At 37.8% G+C, this 17,594-nt stretch overlaps 3 protein-coding genes across 4 annotated transcripts in view; all 3 read right to left on the minus strand.

Moving 5' to 3' along the window:
* LOC134811651 (RRP12-like protein) overlaps window positions 1–17,594 on the minus strand; it is a 46,362-nt gene that overhangs the window by 9,195 nt on the left and 19,573 nt on the right. The window lies entirely within an intron of this gene.
* LOC134811652 (PHD finger protein 10-like) lies at window positions 1,553–5,016 on the minus strand. The gene is made up of 6 exons (XM_063818669.1): window positions 4,929–5,016; window positions 4,409–4,621; window positions 3,390–4,162; window positions 3,006–3,216; window positions 2,746–2,855; window positions 1,553–2,361 (listed from the first exon to the last, which is right to left on the minus strand). Exons 1-6 carry the CDS (start codon window positions 5,012–5,014, stop codon window positions 2,201–2,203), a joined length of 1,554 nt encoding a protein of 517 aa, XP_063674739.1. The 5' UTR covers window positions 5,015–5,016; the 3' UTR covers window positions 1,553–2,200.
* Window positions 5,133–16,791, minus strand: LOC134811655 (uncharacterized). 2 transcript variants are annotated; one of them, XM_063818677.1, is made up of 14 exons: window positions 16,664–16,791; window positions 16,347–16,436; window positions 16,038–16,176; window positions 15,508–15,764; window positions 15,204–15,391; window positions 13,908–15,004; window positions 13,590–13,805; window positions 8,383–9,114; window positions 7,937–8,168; window positions 7,517–7,758; window positions 7,149–7,321; window positions 6,733–6,955; window positions 6,207–6,359; window positions 5,133–6,039 (listed from the first exon to the last, which is right to left on the minus strand). In XM_063818677.1, the coding sequence occupies exons 8-14, from the start codon at window positions 8,482–8,484 to the stop codon at window positions 5,806–5,808; spliced, it is 1,359 nt and encodes a 452-aa protein (XP_063674747.1). In that variant the 5' UTR covers window positions 8,485–9,114; window positions 13,590–13,805; window positions 13,908–15,004; window positions 15,204–15,391; window positions 15,508–15,764; window positions 16,038–16,176; window positions 16,347–16,436; window positions 16,664–16,791; the 3' UTR covers window positions 5,133–5,805. The 2 variants fall into 2 exon arrangements, with proteins under 2 accessions (XP_063674747.1, XP_063674746.1); XM_063818676.1 differs by having other exon boundaries at window positions 5,193–6,039; window positions 6,207–6,383.

Consider the following 17,594-nt stretch of genomic DNA (forward strand, 5'->3'; position numbering starts at 1 on the left):
TTTGGTATATTTGGTCATGACAGCGAAAGATTTAAACGATGTTGTCATTTTCTAGAGGGGTAAATATGGCGAAAAATTGTCATGACAAAAATCTGTCCAACACATGCCATTAAGACTACTGGTATGAGTATAAGTATTATTTTAAGCTATCTTTTCATCGAGACATCTGCAAACTGACAATTTGGAAAAAAGTTATGGTCACCACAATTTTACGGGCCCCCAGAATATAGGTCTATACGACCCCCAGAATATAGGTTGGTTAAAAACCCTGAACATGCCCAAAACCATGCTTTGGGATGCTCTACTTGTAGCTACTAGTCTCCTGAACCCACTTATTAAATTTTTTCAAAATTGGATAAAAATTGGCCGAGTTATGGGATAAAAACAAAAACCATATGCCCATATTTGGGCATACGCACCAAATTTGATCGATTTTGGTCCATAAATTGGTCAAATATCAATATTTTTGAATGAAACCAACTTTATATGGAAGGTAAGCATATATTACACATTCTCTATGATTATCAGCTCAATATCTACCTAACTGTGGATTCTGTGTTCAAATAATCGCAAAAAATGAACAAAATCGCCCATATCTCAAACTGACTTCGCTCAAAACAATAGAACTCAATAGGGTTTCAATATTTTCACATGAAATTTTCAGAATCAACGTAGAATTGTCTCATGACCTTAAGTTTTGGGACAGAATTTTGAGTTATGCCTTTAAAAAAATTTGGCGGCCAAAAATGTCTGATTTACAGTCATTGAGGTGCACATTGTATTGATACAGATAAAAACAGCCCCCCTCAATCATATCTAGGGACACTCCTTCAATCTTATTTAAGTATTTAGTTAAGATCCCTACTAAATTAGTGCATGAAAGCTTTTTAACTAGTAAAATTAAAGATTTTACTCATTACGGGTATATGGCCCCCAGAATATAGGTTTAAAAAAAAAATAGCGACCAAGATTCTGCATTTTCTCTGTCACCCTGAGCATTAAGGAATGTGGGGTAGTGATGAGAAACAGTTAAAGAACATATGCTGAAGAGATGGCATCATCAAAATGTATGAAGGTGGAGTATTTGAGGACGATTTTTGCATACCTATATTCTGGGGGCCGTAGTTTTTGATTTTTTGCTATTAAGTATACTCTAAACCATTTCAATTTAGTATCTGGAGCCATTGGCATCATCAATACAGTCTCAGCAACATATTCTGACTGCATATAACTGTCTGTGACAATTTTAGAACAACTTAGGAACAGATGTTTGGACCTATATTCTGGGGGCCCTGTTAAAAAATGGTATTTTTACAGGTAAAAAAAAAGTACACTTAAAAACCTAATAATTATTTTCAACTACCCAAGAAACATTTAAAGGGTTATTATGTACATATTTACAGCCCTAAACATGCTTAGAAGTAGTTTTAACACCTGTTTCTAAGTGCTCAAAAAACGACCTATATTCTGGGGGTCATATACCCGTAATATATTTGTATATATTATATATATTATATTGTTTGGTTGAAAGCATTACATACTCATGTACTTTCAACACTACTATATTGTTATTATACCAAATAATATTAGTGATTCTGATGAAGCTGTCGTCACAGAGAAATCCATTCATTTAGATAATTCCTTCCAATTAAAACGACGTGTAACTTGTCCAACTGCTAAGCTGAAAAAAGATATAATATCTTAATAAACCTTCAAATCAAATCCCTGCTATAATAGACAGTCGCATAATAAACAGTTCAACTTAGTAAGTTAGTAATGTTTGTTCGCAAGGTCATTCTAATTAATAAGACTTACATTTTAAAACCGTTATTTTTGAAGCGTGTGATTTCATTTACCTTCTATTTTAAAAATGTGTGATTATTAACATTCAGTTATACTCGTGAATTGAAATAGTAACAGCAATTTAAATAATTCGTATAATTATCATTAAAAATTGAACATAATGACGAAAAAAATACATAAAATAATTTATAGAAACTTAGGATAAAAATAATTACAGATAAACAGATAATATGTTGAAAGTCAACAAACGCAACTGCTTTATACCATAACTCTGATATTATATCAGGTTATAAAAAGCGAGCCGAATTGCCATTTCAACTGAATCTTAGTTCCACAAAGTATCGTTAATTACTCTCAAGACTTTAACATGTAATTAACAAATTATCGTTAATTACACTCAAGACTTTTCTACGAGTTGGTTCTCCTTGTTTCCCTCCTTGTACTTCTTGTGATGTTTATCGTACACCTCCTCTTTCTCTCCTCTGCAGAGTATACACTTGTACAGACTCCCTGATTCTCCTAACATCGTGTAGTGCTCGTCATCTATATTATCACAACCTGTACATTTTCTATATTATCACAACCTGTACATTTTCTATATTATCACAACCTGTACATTTTATATATTATCACAACCTGTACATTTTCTATATTATCACAACCTGCACATTTTGGTAATCAGCTGTGTCATCTATATTATCACAACCTGTACATTTTATATATTATCACAACCTGCACATCTTCTATATTATCACAACCTGCACATTTTGGTAATCAGCTGTTCGAGTGATCGGTTGAGACTTGAGATGTTGGGATTTAGAACAAATTCGAGTTGTGTGAGGCAATTAAAGTTAGGAGATTATTATGCACAGTATATTATTTAAGAATCTTCAAAAGTAAGCTCGATTCAATAATTCATTTGTTATTGCTCACGAGATATACCTGTGTGAATCCAGCGATCACAGAAATCACAACAAACCATCGGATCGTCAACAGCATCATAGTCAAACACCTTCAGGCATACTGGACAGAACCAACCTTTGTCGAAATATCTGCAGAAAGATTAGAATTATAAACATTACTTATTTATCTACTTCATTTACCTTAATTTAAAACAATTGAAGATCATTTTAAGTTACTGTTTAAAGACCAAGTTCAAGAATGCAAAGTTAACCTAACCAAATAACATAAAACAATCTTACATAGAGCAAGGATAGCACATCGTCTGTAAGAACTTCAAGTGATCATTGTGCTGGAACCGCCAGTTGCCGTCTCCAGGAGTGTTGGTATTGCAGCATGCACACATCACACACAGACGACACTCCCACCTCCCACGTGGCAAGGCGCTCATGTTTACACAATACGTGTGGTAACCTCTGTCACAAATGTCACAAAACATCAGGCTTTCTTCTCCTGACAAATGCATTCAATTGTTACAGTGAGGATAAGATTAAGATTAAAATATCAGGGATCAATCATCAAATGATAATTAGTTTTGGCGAAATTTATTGCTACTCATATTGTACAAAAGTATTTGGCTGAACTTTATAAAAATAAAAATAAATTTAAAGATAAAAATAACGCACCATCAGCTGAGTCGCAGACAGAGCAAGTTTTACAACTGGAGCAGTCCCACGCATACCTAGTAACCGTCTTCATCATAGTCTTACTGATGCTCATACACTTAGTATGATAGTAATACCTGCACTTGTTACACTTGATAACGTTCTCAGACTTGCCCAAGTCGTTGCTGCACTGGCCACATTTCACGGTTATGTTTTTAGGCACTGAAGTAACAGTCTCAGGTGCTTTCTCCACCGGTGCCTTGCTACACACGAGAGTGGTGTTGAGAGGTAAAGTGTACATCTTCTCTGAAGTGTACTCTGGTACGCTGTCCGTGTACTGTCCAGGTAGCACAGCCACAGGGTATCTGCCACGGCGCGTGTAGCTGCGCGGCGCAATGTGCTGGGTGTTGCGCGGCACGTATAACATCTGCGTGCTGGAACAAGTGTAGGACGATTTGCTTTCACGATTAGCTTTGAGTCGCTTGTTGAAAGACTGTGCGTCATCTACCAAGATATCTCTCAGACAATTATCTACTTTCTCTGTTTGGTCTTCCTCATCAGCATCGTCAGCATCTCTCATCACTGACTGTACTTTTCTCCCCAGCTCCCTTTTCCTCAGGACAGATAACAATATCTTGTATTTTGCAGGGTAGTCCTCCTTCATTACATCCAACACATCCTCTGTCAACAAGCCTATGAAGGAGAAGGCGGAGTTAGCCTCGTTTAGTATTCCCATGTCAAACAGGTGGTTCCTCTCTTCTGCTCCTATTGGGTGTCTGTGTATGTCTGGATACCTGTGTTAGTTAATTAAATTACTTGATTACTTAGTTAATTATACGTTATATCTACTTACTATGTTATGGCGAAGAGGAGCCTACATTTTCTTGAAGAGAATTATTTCTAATTGAAAGAAAATTTACGTCACAAAAAATTCACAGCGATTGACTGACACTTTCAACCGGCCTCTTCTAGGTGGGGCAAGTCTAAAACAATTGCACTGGGACTAGAGGATAGATAGCCCGGGTAATCTAGGTACATACCTACGATGGAAGTTTCTAGCTTGAAGGTAATCTTTGACTTGCTCCTGTAGAAGATACCAATCTCCCGTGTCAGGAGGGTATTGCCACTCAACTAGACTGTCCGCCTGCATAGTTGAACTCAACTGTACGTAGTAGGGCACGTAGTCCTGGGCTCGTGTTGGAGCGGAGTCAGGTTTTGTAGGAGCGGGATCCATCCCACTTCCTGAACAGTCGCTGAAATGGTGGATAACGGTATCTGTTCTTTGAAGATAGTCCAGTTATCTTTCGAAGAGGTGTTGCAATTTGAGTACTCCCAGAAAGATTGAAAATATAGTGCGATACGAACATAAATTGCGGTAAGATATATAATTCAAACTGACCAATGAAACTTTTAGTCGGATTGCTCGTTGTTTCAATCTGTTACCGGTTACGAATCTAAAGGTTTAATCAATCTAATTTGGGCAGCCTTTTGAAACATTGCAAGTTAACTGTTCTAATTAATGGCTGCATATTAATGGCTAAATGATAATTATTGATATACCTGTCATAAGTGAAAGGAGTGGAGGATCTGGAGTCGTTGCGTCCCGATCCTAACTTTAGAATCTCATCTTGAAACAAAGTGCTCATCCTAAATATAAGGTTCATTGTGAATTCATGGCGACACATTATCGTGAAACAGTCATGAAGTTTTTTATGTCAAGCATTGAGTTTGGGTTGTAGTGATCATTAAAATAATATGACGAAAGCAACATAAGTAAGCCATATATCAAGCTCAACCTCTCAACGATAAGAATAGAGACATGTTGCGAAAGAATACAAATATATACACCTGCAAGATACTGGCAAGTCGTCATAATGATGAAAGAAAAAATATAAAACAAGAGAAATACCAGAGGGCATCATGACAATCCCTTCATACTTTATAATTTGTACAGTTCAGTTCAAAATCAAAGATATCCATTTTGTGTGATTTGAATGATCCTAAAACTTCCTAAAAATTATACAGTCAGGAGCTTCAAGTAACAGCTCACCCTACTGTAAAGAATTAAAGCCGATATAGAACAGAAATTAAAAACAGAAATAAAAATCGGTTGATAATCTAGAGTCTGAGGTCCTAATATAGTCCTCCTAAGTCCTGAGGTCCTAATATAGTCCTCCTGATATAGTCCGTAAAGTCTGTGAACTTTGTAGTCACTTTCGGATTACAGATCGCTTGTATAGGATTTTTGCATGCCAAGCAGAGATGGGAAAAATCGCCTTTGATCCTGGCTACCCCGTTGCGCCTGTAACATTATATTTACCTACAAAAATACTTAACCCTAAGGGTTTTCTGCACGGTGTCGGGCCAGGCCCACTGAATGGCCCACAGGGCCGGACAAGCCCACTGAATACTCCCATGTCTTGTCTGAGAGGCAGAGTTATTGTCTGTGTGAACCAACATGGCCTTCCATATACATAGCATCCTCCTGAAGTGTGGGCCTAGGTGCCCCAGGACCAGCCGTGCCCGGTCTACTGTAGCTAATATAAGGGTCGTTAGCCGGGAAACTGTGTGAAGGACGATCACTAGGAATCTGGAGGAGACCTCCTCTCAGAGGAGATCTGTCCGGGCCTGGTGCTGACCTTGTCATTGACGACATCATTGCCCCGTATCCCTAAGGAAAAGAAGATAATCATGTCAATTCATGTTCACCAGGTTATTAAAAATACTGCGATTTAATTTCAGTACATATGATGACATCATCATAACGCGAATGATTTCATCTTATAAAATTTTAGTTTCAGCCGTATTATAATAGGCCAAACAACGTGGAGCTGTTACTTGAATGTCAGAAAGTCGAGCCCCCCTCATTATTGCATCCCTCATCTTATCCATTTTATCTATTATCTCTTGCTCTGCTCGTCGCAGACTGAACCTCTCCAGTACATTAATAGCTTTCATCGCCTCTCGCTTATCTAGCTGCTCCGTCGACATCTGTGGTTTAACTCTAGGTGAGACCTGGTTTACGTAGCTATGATGTGATCTTTCGAGCTGTTATAGAATAAACCCGGTATAGAGAGGTTCACATGATCCCAATCCCCAGTATCTGGAACCTCTCAAATAACCTGCTAAGCGTCTCTAAATATGCCCCAGTGGCCATTTCTCACTAGGGCCTTATATATGCATGTATTGTGTCGTACTTTCATGGAATACAGCTCGAGGTGTACTAAAATCAAGGTAATTGTTAAAGTTATTGGGAAAACAAAAGGTCCATTATATTGAGGTACCCGGTATAGATAATGTTTCCAAACGTAAACAATGCTTTGCCATTGAGACCGAGGACCAGAGATGATAAATAATTGCTAACCTCATGACTCCTGCCACTGTAAGGATCGCATCTGTGGTCAGGTGGTCCAGGCTTGTATCTCTTAGAAGGAGGAAAGGGTTGCAAGCCGTGAAACTTGCCGACCGTATTGTAATCACGAGGAGGGGGAGGCCTCTCAGAGCTGTCGGAGTTGTTTCTAGGCTTCCTGCCTGGTTCATGTAGTCCTCTTCTGGTGTCTTTGTTTTTAGCCTTCGAGTGGGATATACTGAAACAGATCACATTTACTAATTTAAACTATTACATATTTTGACCGTGCGGCAAGCTTGAAATCAGGAAAAAAAATCATAAATAACATAATATAATATATGATTAATGATATATAATATATAATATATCATATAAGCAAATTCAAGAGATCCGCGTTCGTATATTAATTAATCTAACCTAAGATATTTCACCTCAAATGTTTTTCCAGCCCAAAGAATCTGCCCCTCAATCGTTTAGCTAGAGGCGTCTCTTTGTCTGCCTCTATCAGTTCTACCTTGTGACACAAGAACAAAAGTTTGTCTTTCTCACGTGATTTCGGTGTTCTTTCTGTTGCAATCTCAAACCATTCCCGGTAATGCTTTTTCTAAGGAAATTTTAGAATATCTTAAAATTAAGTACGAGAATCAGTCGAGAAATCCGTACAGACAAATTATACGTCATTCATTGACTGTTAAGGGTTAATCGAAGACCTCAAAAAGTGCAATAATAGAATAATCTAAGTTTAAATTGCAGCAGCATAATATTAAGGAAATACCCTTCCAAATTTCAAAAAACCAACTAAGTAGAAGCGACGATGCTTGACACTGGTGAGATGAGCTAATCTATCCAGAAAACCAAACTCTGCCTCGCAGGTTCCGCATTTGAATTTCGCACCCTTGCTCGGGTCGTTGTTCTTGGCCTCGATAAAATTCAGACCAACAATTGGGATCCCCGTAGTGTTAAAGGGTTTGCCGTATCCGTATGTCGAGGTGGCTTTGTGACAGTCTATCTCATGGTGTTCAATAGGGCCAGATATCTCACCTACAAATAGAGCACTATGACTAGTCAAAACTGTGTTTTGAGCGAATAATTTCACCCTTTGGCCCTATAGATGTGCTAGGTCCATATCACCATGGTTTCAACGATCCCATTGATTGAGAGACGGAGAAACAAATAGTGAAAATTACAAATAATTTTAAGGAGAGAATATATTATTCACCAGGACTAATAGCGCCGAGAGGTTTATCGTAATCTCCTGTTACTCCGATAGAATTGAGAGTGTGGGAACATTTCTGATGTTTGATAGAAATATGGTGAGCTTGCCAGTTATGAGAGTTCTGTATGAGTTGTGAGCAGGCTGGGCACATTGCCAGCCCAGGCACCATCACCTTCACTCTCCTCTCTACATGGTAAAGGTGCTCCTCATCTTCCTTGTGGTGGCTCCTTGCTTCCTGATAAGAAACAGTTGGTGAGATAACTAGTTATAGTCAGGGGAGAAATGATAACCGTTAAAGATTGAATTAAGACTGTGAGTTCAGAGTTGTGCGCTATTAAATTTTAACACCGTTTAAATGAATCTAGCGAGTTTAAGTTTAATAATTTCAACGAAATCGGTTCGTTACATCGTCATCAAGAACAGAATTATAGTGACAAAGTGGAGCGTACCTCAAGATCATGTAGTCCAACGTTACAGCTGCCACAAAAATAAGGTGCTTCTAGCTCCTTCTCCAGCTCGGCCGATGTAAAGGTCTTCTTTGTATGAGGCATTGCTACTTGGACAAAACGAGCATTTATTTATGAGCGAATGGGTTAGGGTTAGAGCGAATGCCAGTCGAATTTAAAATGAATTTATAAGAGTTCTGATTTATTAAATGAAACAAGAAATGATTTAGTAATTTCAAGAGGCGTGAAATCCACTATGTTATCAATCAACTATTACAATAACACTTACTATAAAAGTTACTTTCGCTACCTAATAGAATTAAAACTATCGTCACAATATCATAGTATTTTTCTAGCTCCATATTTATTTATTCATAATGATTCATGTCTTCTAACGAGATTGTGATCATAATGGAATATTTGATGGAATAAAATTACAAGTTGGTGCCAGGAAGTCAGTATAAAGGAGATTGGCTCGATTCAGAATGCGAAAAGAATGCTTCTAACAAGCAAAATTCGTAAACTATTAAAATTAAGAGCCCAGTTTCAAACGATTGTATATTCCAAAGAATAAGAATACATAAAAAGTGAATTTCGCTCAACCTGCTTGTTTACAAGTCTTCCAATCGCACAATGCGAGGGTTTTTATGTCTATCCAATGTCGGAGCAATTCATCAATTAATGTGTCACTGCTACTCAGTATGGATGTCTTGGACCTCGCCCTCGAGCAACGCCCTGAAGAGAAAAACAACTTTAAGTTGGGTCGGTAACGTCAGTGTTTTTCAAAAAACAATGAAGGAGTTTCGTTGCGTCAGAAGATATTACGATTTACAGATGTGTTATTGATTATATCATAAAGAGTCTGACCTATTCTTAGTCTGACAAAAACAGCCGTTATATTGCATGTCTACCACCTATGAAAATATAACCCTTGAAGGATGAGGGGACCTTAGAATTTACTTCCAAATATTCGCGTTTAAGTCCTGTGAAAGTGTGTAGAATCAAAAAATACGCCGGACTGTGAAATCGATAATTCGTGCAATATCACGCCGCGCTCCTATTGGCTGATAGCAATTTTGGGCTGTGACGTCACTTATGTGTTAAGACCAACGTGCGCGCACACCCTTCGCTCGTGTCAACATTCTGTTCTGTTCTGTTTTAATTACGTCGTGTTACCTTTGGCGTTTGCGAGAGCGGTATCTTTGGTTGCACTGAATTAGTCTAAGTTTGAAGTTACGAATAATTCTCATTAATAATTAAATGTAACTCAGAAAGGCTTTTTTCTAGTTCTAGTTGTAGTAGGTATTTCTATTTATAAATAGCTAAGATAAGTAGCATTCGCTAGCTAAACCACAAACTGCTATTTTGTTTTGACTTGTTTGAAACCCGATACGGGTATATGGCCCCCAGAATATAGGTCGTTTTTTGAGCACTTAGAAACAGGTGTTAAAACTACTTCTAAGCATGTTTAGGGCTGTAAATATGTACATAATAACCCTTTAAATGTTTCTTGGGTAGTTGAAAATAATTATTAGGTTTTTAAGTGTACTTTTTTTTCACCTGTAAAAATACCATTTTTTAACAGGGCCCCCAGAATATAGGTCCAAACATCTGTTCCTAAGTTGTTCTAAAATTGTCACAGACAGTTATATGCAGTCAGAATATGTTGCTGAGACTGTATTGATGATGCCAATGGCTCCAGATACTAAATTGAAATGGTTTAGAGTATACTTAATAGCAAAAAATCAAAAACTACGGCCCCCAGAATATAGGTATGCAAAAATCGTCCTCAAATACTCCACCTTCATACATTTTGATGATGCCATCTCTTCAGCATATGTTCTTTAACTGTTTCTCATCACTACCCCACATTCCTTAATGCTCAGGGTGACAGAGAAAATGCAGAATCTTGGTCGCTATTTTTTTTTTAAAACCTATATTCTGGGGGCCATATACCCGTAATGAGTAAAATCTTTAATTTTACTAGTTAAAAAGCTTTCATGCACTCATTTAGTAGGGATCTTAACTAAATACTTAAATAAGATTGAAGGAGTGTCCCTAGATATGATTGAGGGGGGCTGTTTTTATCTGTATCAATACAATGTGCACCTCAATGACTGTAAATCCCATATCCAAAAAATTTTTAATTTCCTACATTCTCAATATTTTCGTTTTCTGTGGCCCGCTCGCTTCGCTCGCATAAAAAGTCTTTGTATTCGCGAGGTTCAAAGATTTTTCATGGCGGATTCCAGATTCTCAATTTTACTTTTTTAGGGCCCGGAATGCTTTTTAATAGATGATCCTAGGTTACTTTTGGGGGCGAAGCCCCCGAAAATTTTGGAAATTTAAACTAGATTTGGCCTCCTGGAACGAATCTGACAATGGAGAACGATTTTAGCATATTATTTTCTGATTTCAATTTTTATTGGGATAAATTGTCTGGATTCTAGAATCCCTAAACGCTTGGCTTAACTAAAGCACGAAATAGGAGACAGCATGAATAGAAGTATCAAGAGTTTATAATTTTGGCAAAAATGTTTTCTCATCTACTACCATCACTTTCTGCTTTCAAGCTATAAACTAATACAGGGTTAAGGGAATTTGGAGAAGGAAGCAAGTATGAGACCAAATATTCAAGAAACAAGGAATTTAAATTTTCCAAAAATATAATAATGACTATTAGTATTTACTTTTTAAATAAGATAGGAAACGCAACAAAGAATGCTTATGCATTATGCATGTTTAGACGTATTACATCAACTCATAATACTATATAATGTTCTTTGAACTCCTGACATAAAGTTATTACAATTGCATTGATGACCGTTCACAACATTACATGATTGATAATGCTATTATCAAAACTCAAAACTGGAATGGTAGTCTATATTGGGATTTGCAGAAGTTTTCTATAGCCGCCCCCATCCCCCCATGGGTGGTTTTTAGAATATTATGATGTGTATATGCTACTGCTTGCCAATACAGATATCGGGTGACACTGTAGACATATCCGGTTTCATAGACTAGATAAGTAGATAGTAAAATGTTAATAAATTAATAATGACAACTATTTATGTAGTGTACGTGAAAATGCCCCAATAATTAGCATCTGGTTAGTGGTTACTTGATGCACAGATTTTGTAGCTAATAGCAACAAACTTCGGTCTGTGAAACGAAATTTGATAGACTGGATCAGTGGATCCCTGACTGAGGACATTTAAATAACGGTCCAGCAACTTTTAGTCTGCTCTTTCACTTAAATTCCTACTGAAATATTATCGAAAATTCTCAGAGTTGGCTCTCGAATTTCCTACTTTTTGTCAAAGATTTCCTACTTTTAAAAATTTCCTACATTCTTAGAATGCGAGAATGCGGGTTTTTGGATATGGGCTGTAAATCAGACATTTTTGGCCGCCAAATTTTTTTAAAGGCCTAACTCAAAATTCTGTCCCAAAACTTAAGGTCATGAGACAATTCTACGTTGATTCTGAAAATTTCATGTGAAAATATTGAAACCCTATTGAGTTCTATTGTTTTGAGCGAAGTCAGTTTGAGATATGGGCGATTTTGTTCATTTTTTGCGATTATTTGAACACAGAATCCACAGTTAGGTAGATATTGAGCTGATAATCATAGAGAATGTGTAATATATGCTTACCTTCCATATAAAGTTGGTTTCATTCAAAAATATTGATATTTGACCAATTTATGGACCAAAATCGATCAAATTTGGTGCGTATGCCCAAATATGGGCATATGGTTTTTGTTTTTATCCCATAACTCGGCTAATTTTTATCCAATTTTGATAAAACTTGATATGTGGGTTCAGGAGACTAGTAGCTACAAGTAGAGCATCCCAAAGCATGGTTTTGGGCATGTTCAGGGTTTTTGACCAACCTATATTCTGGGGGTCGTATAGACCTATATTCTGGGGGCCCGTAAAATTGTGGTGGCCATAACTTTTTTCCAAATTGTCAGTTTGCAGATGTCTCGATGAAAAGATAGCTTAAAATAATACTTATACTCATACCAGTAGTCTTAATGGCATGTGTTGGACAGATTTTTGTCATGACAATTTTTCGCCATATTTACCCCTCTAGAAAATGACAACATCGTTTAAATCTTTCGCTGTCATGACCAAATATACCAAAATACCTCATGTAGGTCCAAAATTTTTATCCAGAAACATTAGTTACATGTTTTACTCCAACATAGCAGTAACAGATCCCATTAGTATCGCTTATCTTGGTTAGAACTGTATCCACTAACATGACCTATATTTTGGGGGCCACCTATATTCTGGGGGCCATATACCCGTATGGACACAATCTAAAAATCGATTGAATGTATGATGTAGTAGAAGACATTTTACTAGCTGGCCCTTGGCGCCTCTAGTCCTATCTGAGTGCGCACGTGCGGTTTGACACTGAGCGTGTACCGGCCTTTAGTTGTACACTCATTTATAATTTACCGTTTTAGTTTGCTGTGACTTGAGTGTAAAGCGTAACGAATGTGGATGTGTTCGTCTGCTATGCTTGGTATAATATTGTTTGGTGTAATAGTTGCAAATCTTGCTTACGTTATAAGTAGTGTCACATAGTGAGTTAGAACTTAAAAGCTTGGTGCTTGTCCAACTGGAATGAAGACATGCATTTCATACCTACCCGATCCATTTTTATTAGGACCGTGTTGTGTTGATATGAGATGTTGATATATCAACTGTGATACAATACAGGGAGTTGCTAGGTGTTACGTCGGGAGCTATAAATATACATAATTTACATGCCTTTCTGTGTGACTTCAATCTTATTTCAGGTGTATCTCGGCTCATGGTTATCGTAGGGTAATAATTCTTTTTTCAACCGGTCATAAAAAGTCTCCTCTCCATTGGTTATAGGCTCATTAGTATCGTAAATTGTTAATGTATTCTTAATTAGTAATTTAGTCGGCCCGCACGCTCATTTTACCTGTATTTCTATATGCGCGGATCAGAGCAACTCACATAATTGACGTCACAGGTTCAAATTGTTTTGGCTGGATATCTCGGCGCGCGAATGAAATACAACTTTGCGGATTTCACTAAAGTGGTTTTTACGATTAATGTAATAAAAGGATTTGCACGAGAAAAAAACTTTTTCTAAGGTCCCCTCATCCTTTAAACAAGACGTTTATGGCACTTACAGAAAGTACCTGTATTGCTCTAATCTTACCCTATGCGTTGGAGGACGTCTGGAACCTCTTAATGGAGGTGGTCCTGGAAGAGGTCGCGTTCCTCTGAAGGGTGGAGGTCGCGTTCCTCTGAAGTGTGGAGGTCCTGATCCACTCCCTCGACCTCTCGGCGGAGGAAAGCCAACCCCTCGACCTCTTCCACGACCTCTATATCCTTGATGATCAGGCTGCTCTTCATAGTACTCTTCGTGGCTCCACTGAAATTTAACAAATAGTTACTCTGCGCGGCGTGTATAGGTTGAAACTTCGCTACTACATCGATTTTTGGTAGTTTAAAATGTTATTAAAGTTAATCAAACCTGTGCCTCATGAGGTCTATGTCTTTTATTATGATGAATCGCTTCGTGACCATAGTCATAACCGTAGTCATAGCCCTCTTCATGACCGAATCCGTAGTCTTCAGTGTAGTAGGGGTCAATTGTACCATGATCATATCCGTAACCATGCACTTCAGTTTTGATGGGAGCATGATGGGCAGGTTCATATTCTTCATGTCCCTCATATCCCTCATATCCTTCATATCCTTCATAGCCACTTTCTGCGGCATAGAGTCCCTCTCCAGGATTGTAGAATACCTCTTCATAATATTTCTCTTCCTGATAGCCACTTTGGTATACAGTTTCCCAATGATATGCAGCAAAATGAGGTCCTTCTAGGGGAGAATCATGGGTAAGGTGAAGTCCCCTACCAGAACCTCCTAAACCACCCCATTGGCTTTCTCTTGGACCACCCCTTGGACCACCCTTAGGATCACCTCTGGGACCACCTCTAGGATCACCTCTGGAACTAACCCTTGGACCACCCCTAGGATCACCTCTGGGACCACCTCTAGGATCAACTCTGGAACTACCCCTTGGTCCACCACTAAGACCACCTCTGGGACCGCCTCTGGGATCACCTCTGGGACCACCTCGGGTACCACTTCTTGGATCACCTCTGGAACCACCCCTTGGTCCACCGCCTAGGATCACCATTTTTCCTATCACGGCCTTCCGAAATCAATGAGTGCATTAAATTGACACACGGCCGTTTTTTGGAATCTACATCAGTCTTGTTGCTAGTTTTAGGTTTCTCCTTTGAAATAGTTTGATCCGCTTTTTTTGCTGACTTTTCACCCGTTGTTTCGGAAACGCTGGCCTGAGAAAAATTATCTTTTGAATCAGATTTTCCTTCACAGTCTATTGATTGATTCTCTGAGTTTCTCATCCTGACAAACTGAAACTGTTCTTGGTCGCGTTGCTGTTGCCATGCATTACCGTTATCGCCACTTTTAACACCAATCATCCCTGACCCCAGAACGTATTTAGGAATGTCTTTTTCACCTTCTTTAACGAAAAAAACTTCGCCATAATTCGGTCTTGGGTAGTTACCTCTATCGTTACGGTCCCTTCCAATACTGAAATTATTGATGTTAAATATCAAATTCAAATATTATTATAATTATATGGAACTGGAAGCTAGATAACAGATTAACCCCAGCAATTAATAATAGTTAATAGTTAATAGTGCCCCTCCTCATTTAACCCTCAATTAAGTTTCCTATCATTTGGTTGAGTCGACCGGGTATCAGTCTTAGAAGCGAAGGAGAATCTTACTTGTGAGCCTTTCTTTGGGTGGCCTGAATGCAAAATCTTTCCCTAAGAGCTTTTGCAGTCGGGGACTCAGTCTCTTTTTCTATTACTTCAATCTTGTGAGCAAAGTATATGAGTTTGAACTTGGTCTGGATGACAAACTCTGGAGGGATTTTCAACACCATGCTATACCAACCAGGGTAATTATTTCTCTGAGAAAAGATCTTAGTCAATATGAGTAGTGTCGCAATCTATTAAAATCGGCAACAAATATAGTTCTTTGCCTGGTTTCAAAAAAAGGAAGTTTATTTCATATTTTAACACTAACCAAATAATTGATCCAGTGTTCATTACTACCAAGATGATTGCCTCTGAGCTCGAAAGTGAAAGTATCCATGCACGTGCGGCAAGTGAATTTCTCTACGAGGTTCACATGTGTAGGAGCTTTTCCTTTTACCAGGGGGGTTATGCTGTCAAGTCCGATTATTGGTATTCCAGCTCCCATCTTGCCTCCGTGACCATAGCCATACGAAGTTGCTAGCCGAATGTTTATTTCAGAGGGTGGAATGGGGAGGCCAACTTGTCCTGAAGGGGTGCTGTTATGGGAAAAATACAAGATTATGGGACAAATACAAGGCTATGGGACAAATACAGGGTTTTTATTATATTCAAATATCAACTCATTATTGAACGGTTGTTGAAGTTCAATGCTAAATGCTATCAGATAAGTACGTTTAACGTAGTCACAGTATATAATTAGTATTATCTCAGTAAAGGGATAATTGTAAAAAGGTTACTCCTGATCTTATACCTCACATTGCGCACTCTTGAGAGACCGGTGAGATTGTGCGCTATTACCTGGGCTAATGCAACCGAGAGGTTCATCATACTCCCCCTCAATACCACACCCATTTAGTGATTGTTTTACACGCTGATGTTTGTCTGTAAGCACGTGACTGTCCCATCCGTATTGAGTTTGAACTAGACACGTACATGCCTGAAATTATGCAAATTAAAACTCCATTACTATAATATTATATATATTTGATATCTAACTTTGAATATGGGAAAGTTGACAGACATCTTAGCTTTGATCACTGAAGATTGGGGGGCCGAAAAGACTATAAGAATGTAAGGTCGGAGGAATTGGATGAGAATAAAACTGACCGCACAAATGGCAAGTCCAGGAACCAAAGTGCCAATTTTCCTTGTGATATGATAATTGTGTTCTTCTGTTTCGTTGTGTAGTTCGTACTCCTAAACAAATGAAATGTTTTGGAACAATTTTTTTATCCTATCTTAATTTATTTGACAAAATCTATGAAGTTCTGTCTTTTTTTCCAAATGATAATGCTAAAACTGGGAAATTAAGAGAATTTATTACCGTCGGGGATTTTATTACGAATATAATATACCCTCTAATAAAACTTAATCTATAGCTATTGTGTTTAGATAGGAAACCTAGCTCAAAACTGGCCACTAACCTGCTGGTTGTCGAATCCAATATGGCATGTTCCACATAAAAACATCTTAGTCATTTGTATTTCCAACTCACGGATCTCAGCCCGCTTTCTCTCCGCAGTTTTACCATGATTCTTATTCTGGGGCATGTCTAACGGGGGTTGGAGTGAGTTGGTAAAATTGTTTCCATGACAGGTTTACCAAGATATGTCAGAAATTAAACTCTTAAATTGAAACCGTAACCTTATAATGAGCTATAATCTACTTATATCAGAGCTTCAGAGGTATGATATTCTTTTGACGTCATAAGATTTCTTGGTTTTAAAGGATAAAGTAAAAAAAGGCCGAAATTGAAATTTTGGTGTTTTAGTTTGACTTGGAGCTAATCAAAATTCAGTTAGTGGTTGATCAGTAAACCAATCATTATAGAAATTCAGATCTATTATATTTATATGTCAAACAAATAAAGTAGCTTAAATAGTCCATTGGCGTCCCCTTTTTAAATATTGACGTAGTAATTACGTCAATTTGTTCTAAGAATCGATTCTGAAGAGGGGAGAACACGTCATGTAAATTTACATATTTCTGATATATTGATAATTTTTTCGATCATAGCAACTTGATATGATGTGCCCCAAATAGAAAAACCGTGAACATTTTTAACATTATTCAATTTTCCATAATATTCTAACATTTAACCTAAGAAGAACTTGAGAGTTCGATTGTCACTATTATAGTGCACCGATTTAGAAGTGGCGGTTTCTTACTTTTAGTCAATAAGTCCAGCCAATTAAAACACACGTCATAATAATCAATCAAACCATTGCCGGACCATCTTTAATCGATTCTACGGTTTAAAATACTTTTTAATTTAAAGTTTGTTCCTAGCGTTTCGAGTGGAAATACCGTGAGGCCCTCTATTTTCATTATCAGAGATCTGAACCGCTAATTCTA

The sequence above is a fragment of the Bolinopsis microptera genome, chromosome 2, assembly GCF_026151205.1.
Source record: "Bolinopsis microptera isolate Bmic1 chromosome 2, MBARI_Bmic_1.0, whole genome shotgun sequence".
In the NCBI taxonomy this organism is placed as follows: Eukaryota; Metazoa; Ctenophora; class Tentaculata; order Lobata; family Bolinopsidae; genus Bolinopsis; species Bolinopsis microptera.

What these genes read in the sequence shown, in the direction of transcription:
- LOC134811652 (XM_063818669.1), bottom strand. Translation starts at nt 5,014, where the DNA reads ATGAGCACTTTGTTTCAAGATGAGATTCTAAAGTTAGGATCGGGACGC. An exon ending in GCTAGAAACTTCCATCGTAG is followed by an intron (nt 4,163 to 4,408) that starts GTATGTACCTAG and finishes TAACTAACACAG; the next exon opens with GTATCCAGACATACACAGAC. An exon ending in TGTCTGCGACTCAGCTGATG is followed by an intron (nt 3,217 to 3,389) that starts GTGCGTTATTTT and finishes TGCATTTGTCAG; the next exon opens with GAGAAGAAAGCCTGATGTTT.
- LOC134811655 (XM_063818676.1), bottom strand. Translation starts at nt 8,484, where the DNA reads ATGCCTCATACAAAGAAGACCTTTACATCGGCCGAGCTGGAGAAGGAG. An exon ending in AGCATCGTCGCTTCTACTTA is followed by an intron (nt 7,322 to 7,516) that starts GTTGGTTTTTTG and finishes AAATTTCCTTAG; the next exon opens with AAAAAGCATTACCGGGAATG. An exon ending in GGGCTGGAAAAACATTTGAG is followed by an intron (nt 6,956 to 7,148) that starts GTGAAATATCTT and finishes GATCTGTTTCAG; the next exon opens with TATATCCCACTCGAAGGCTA.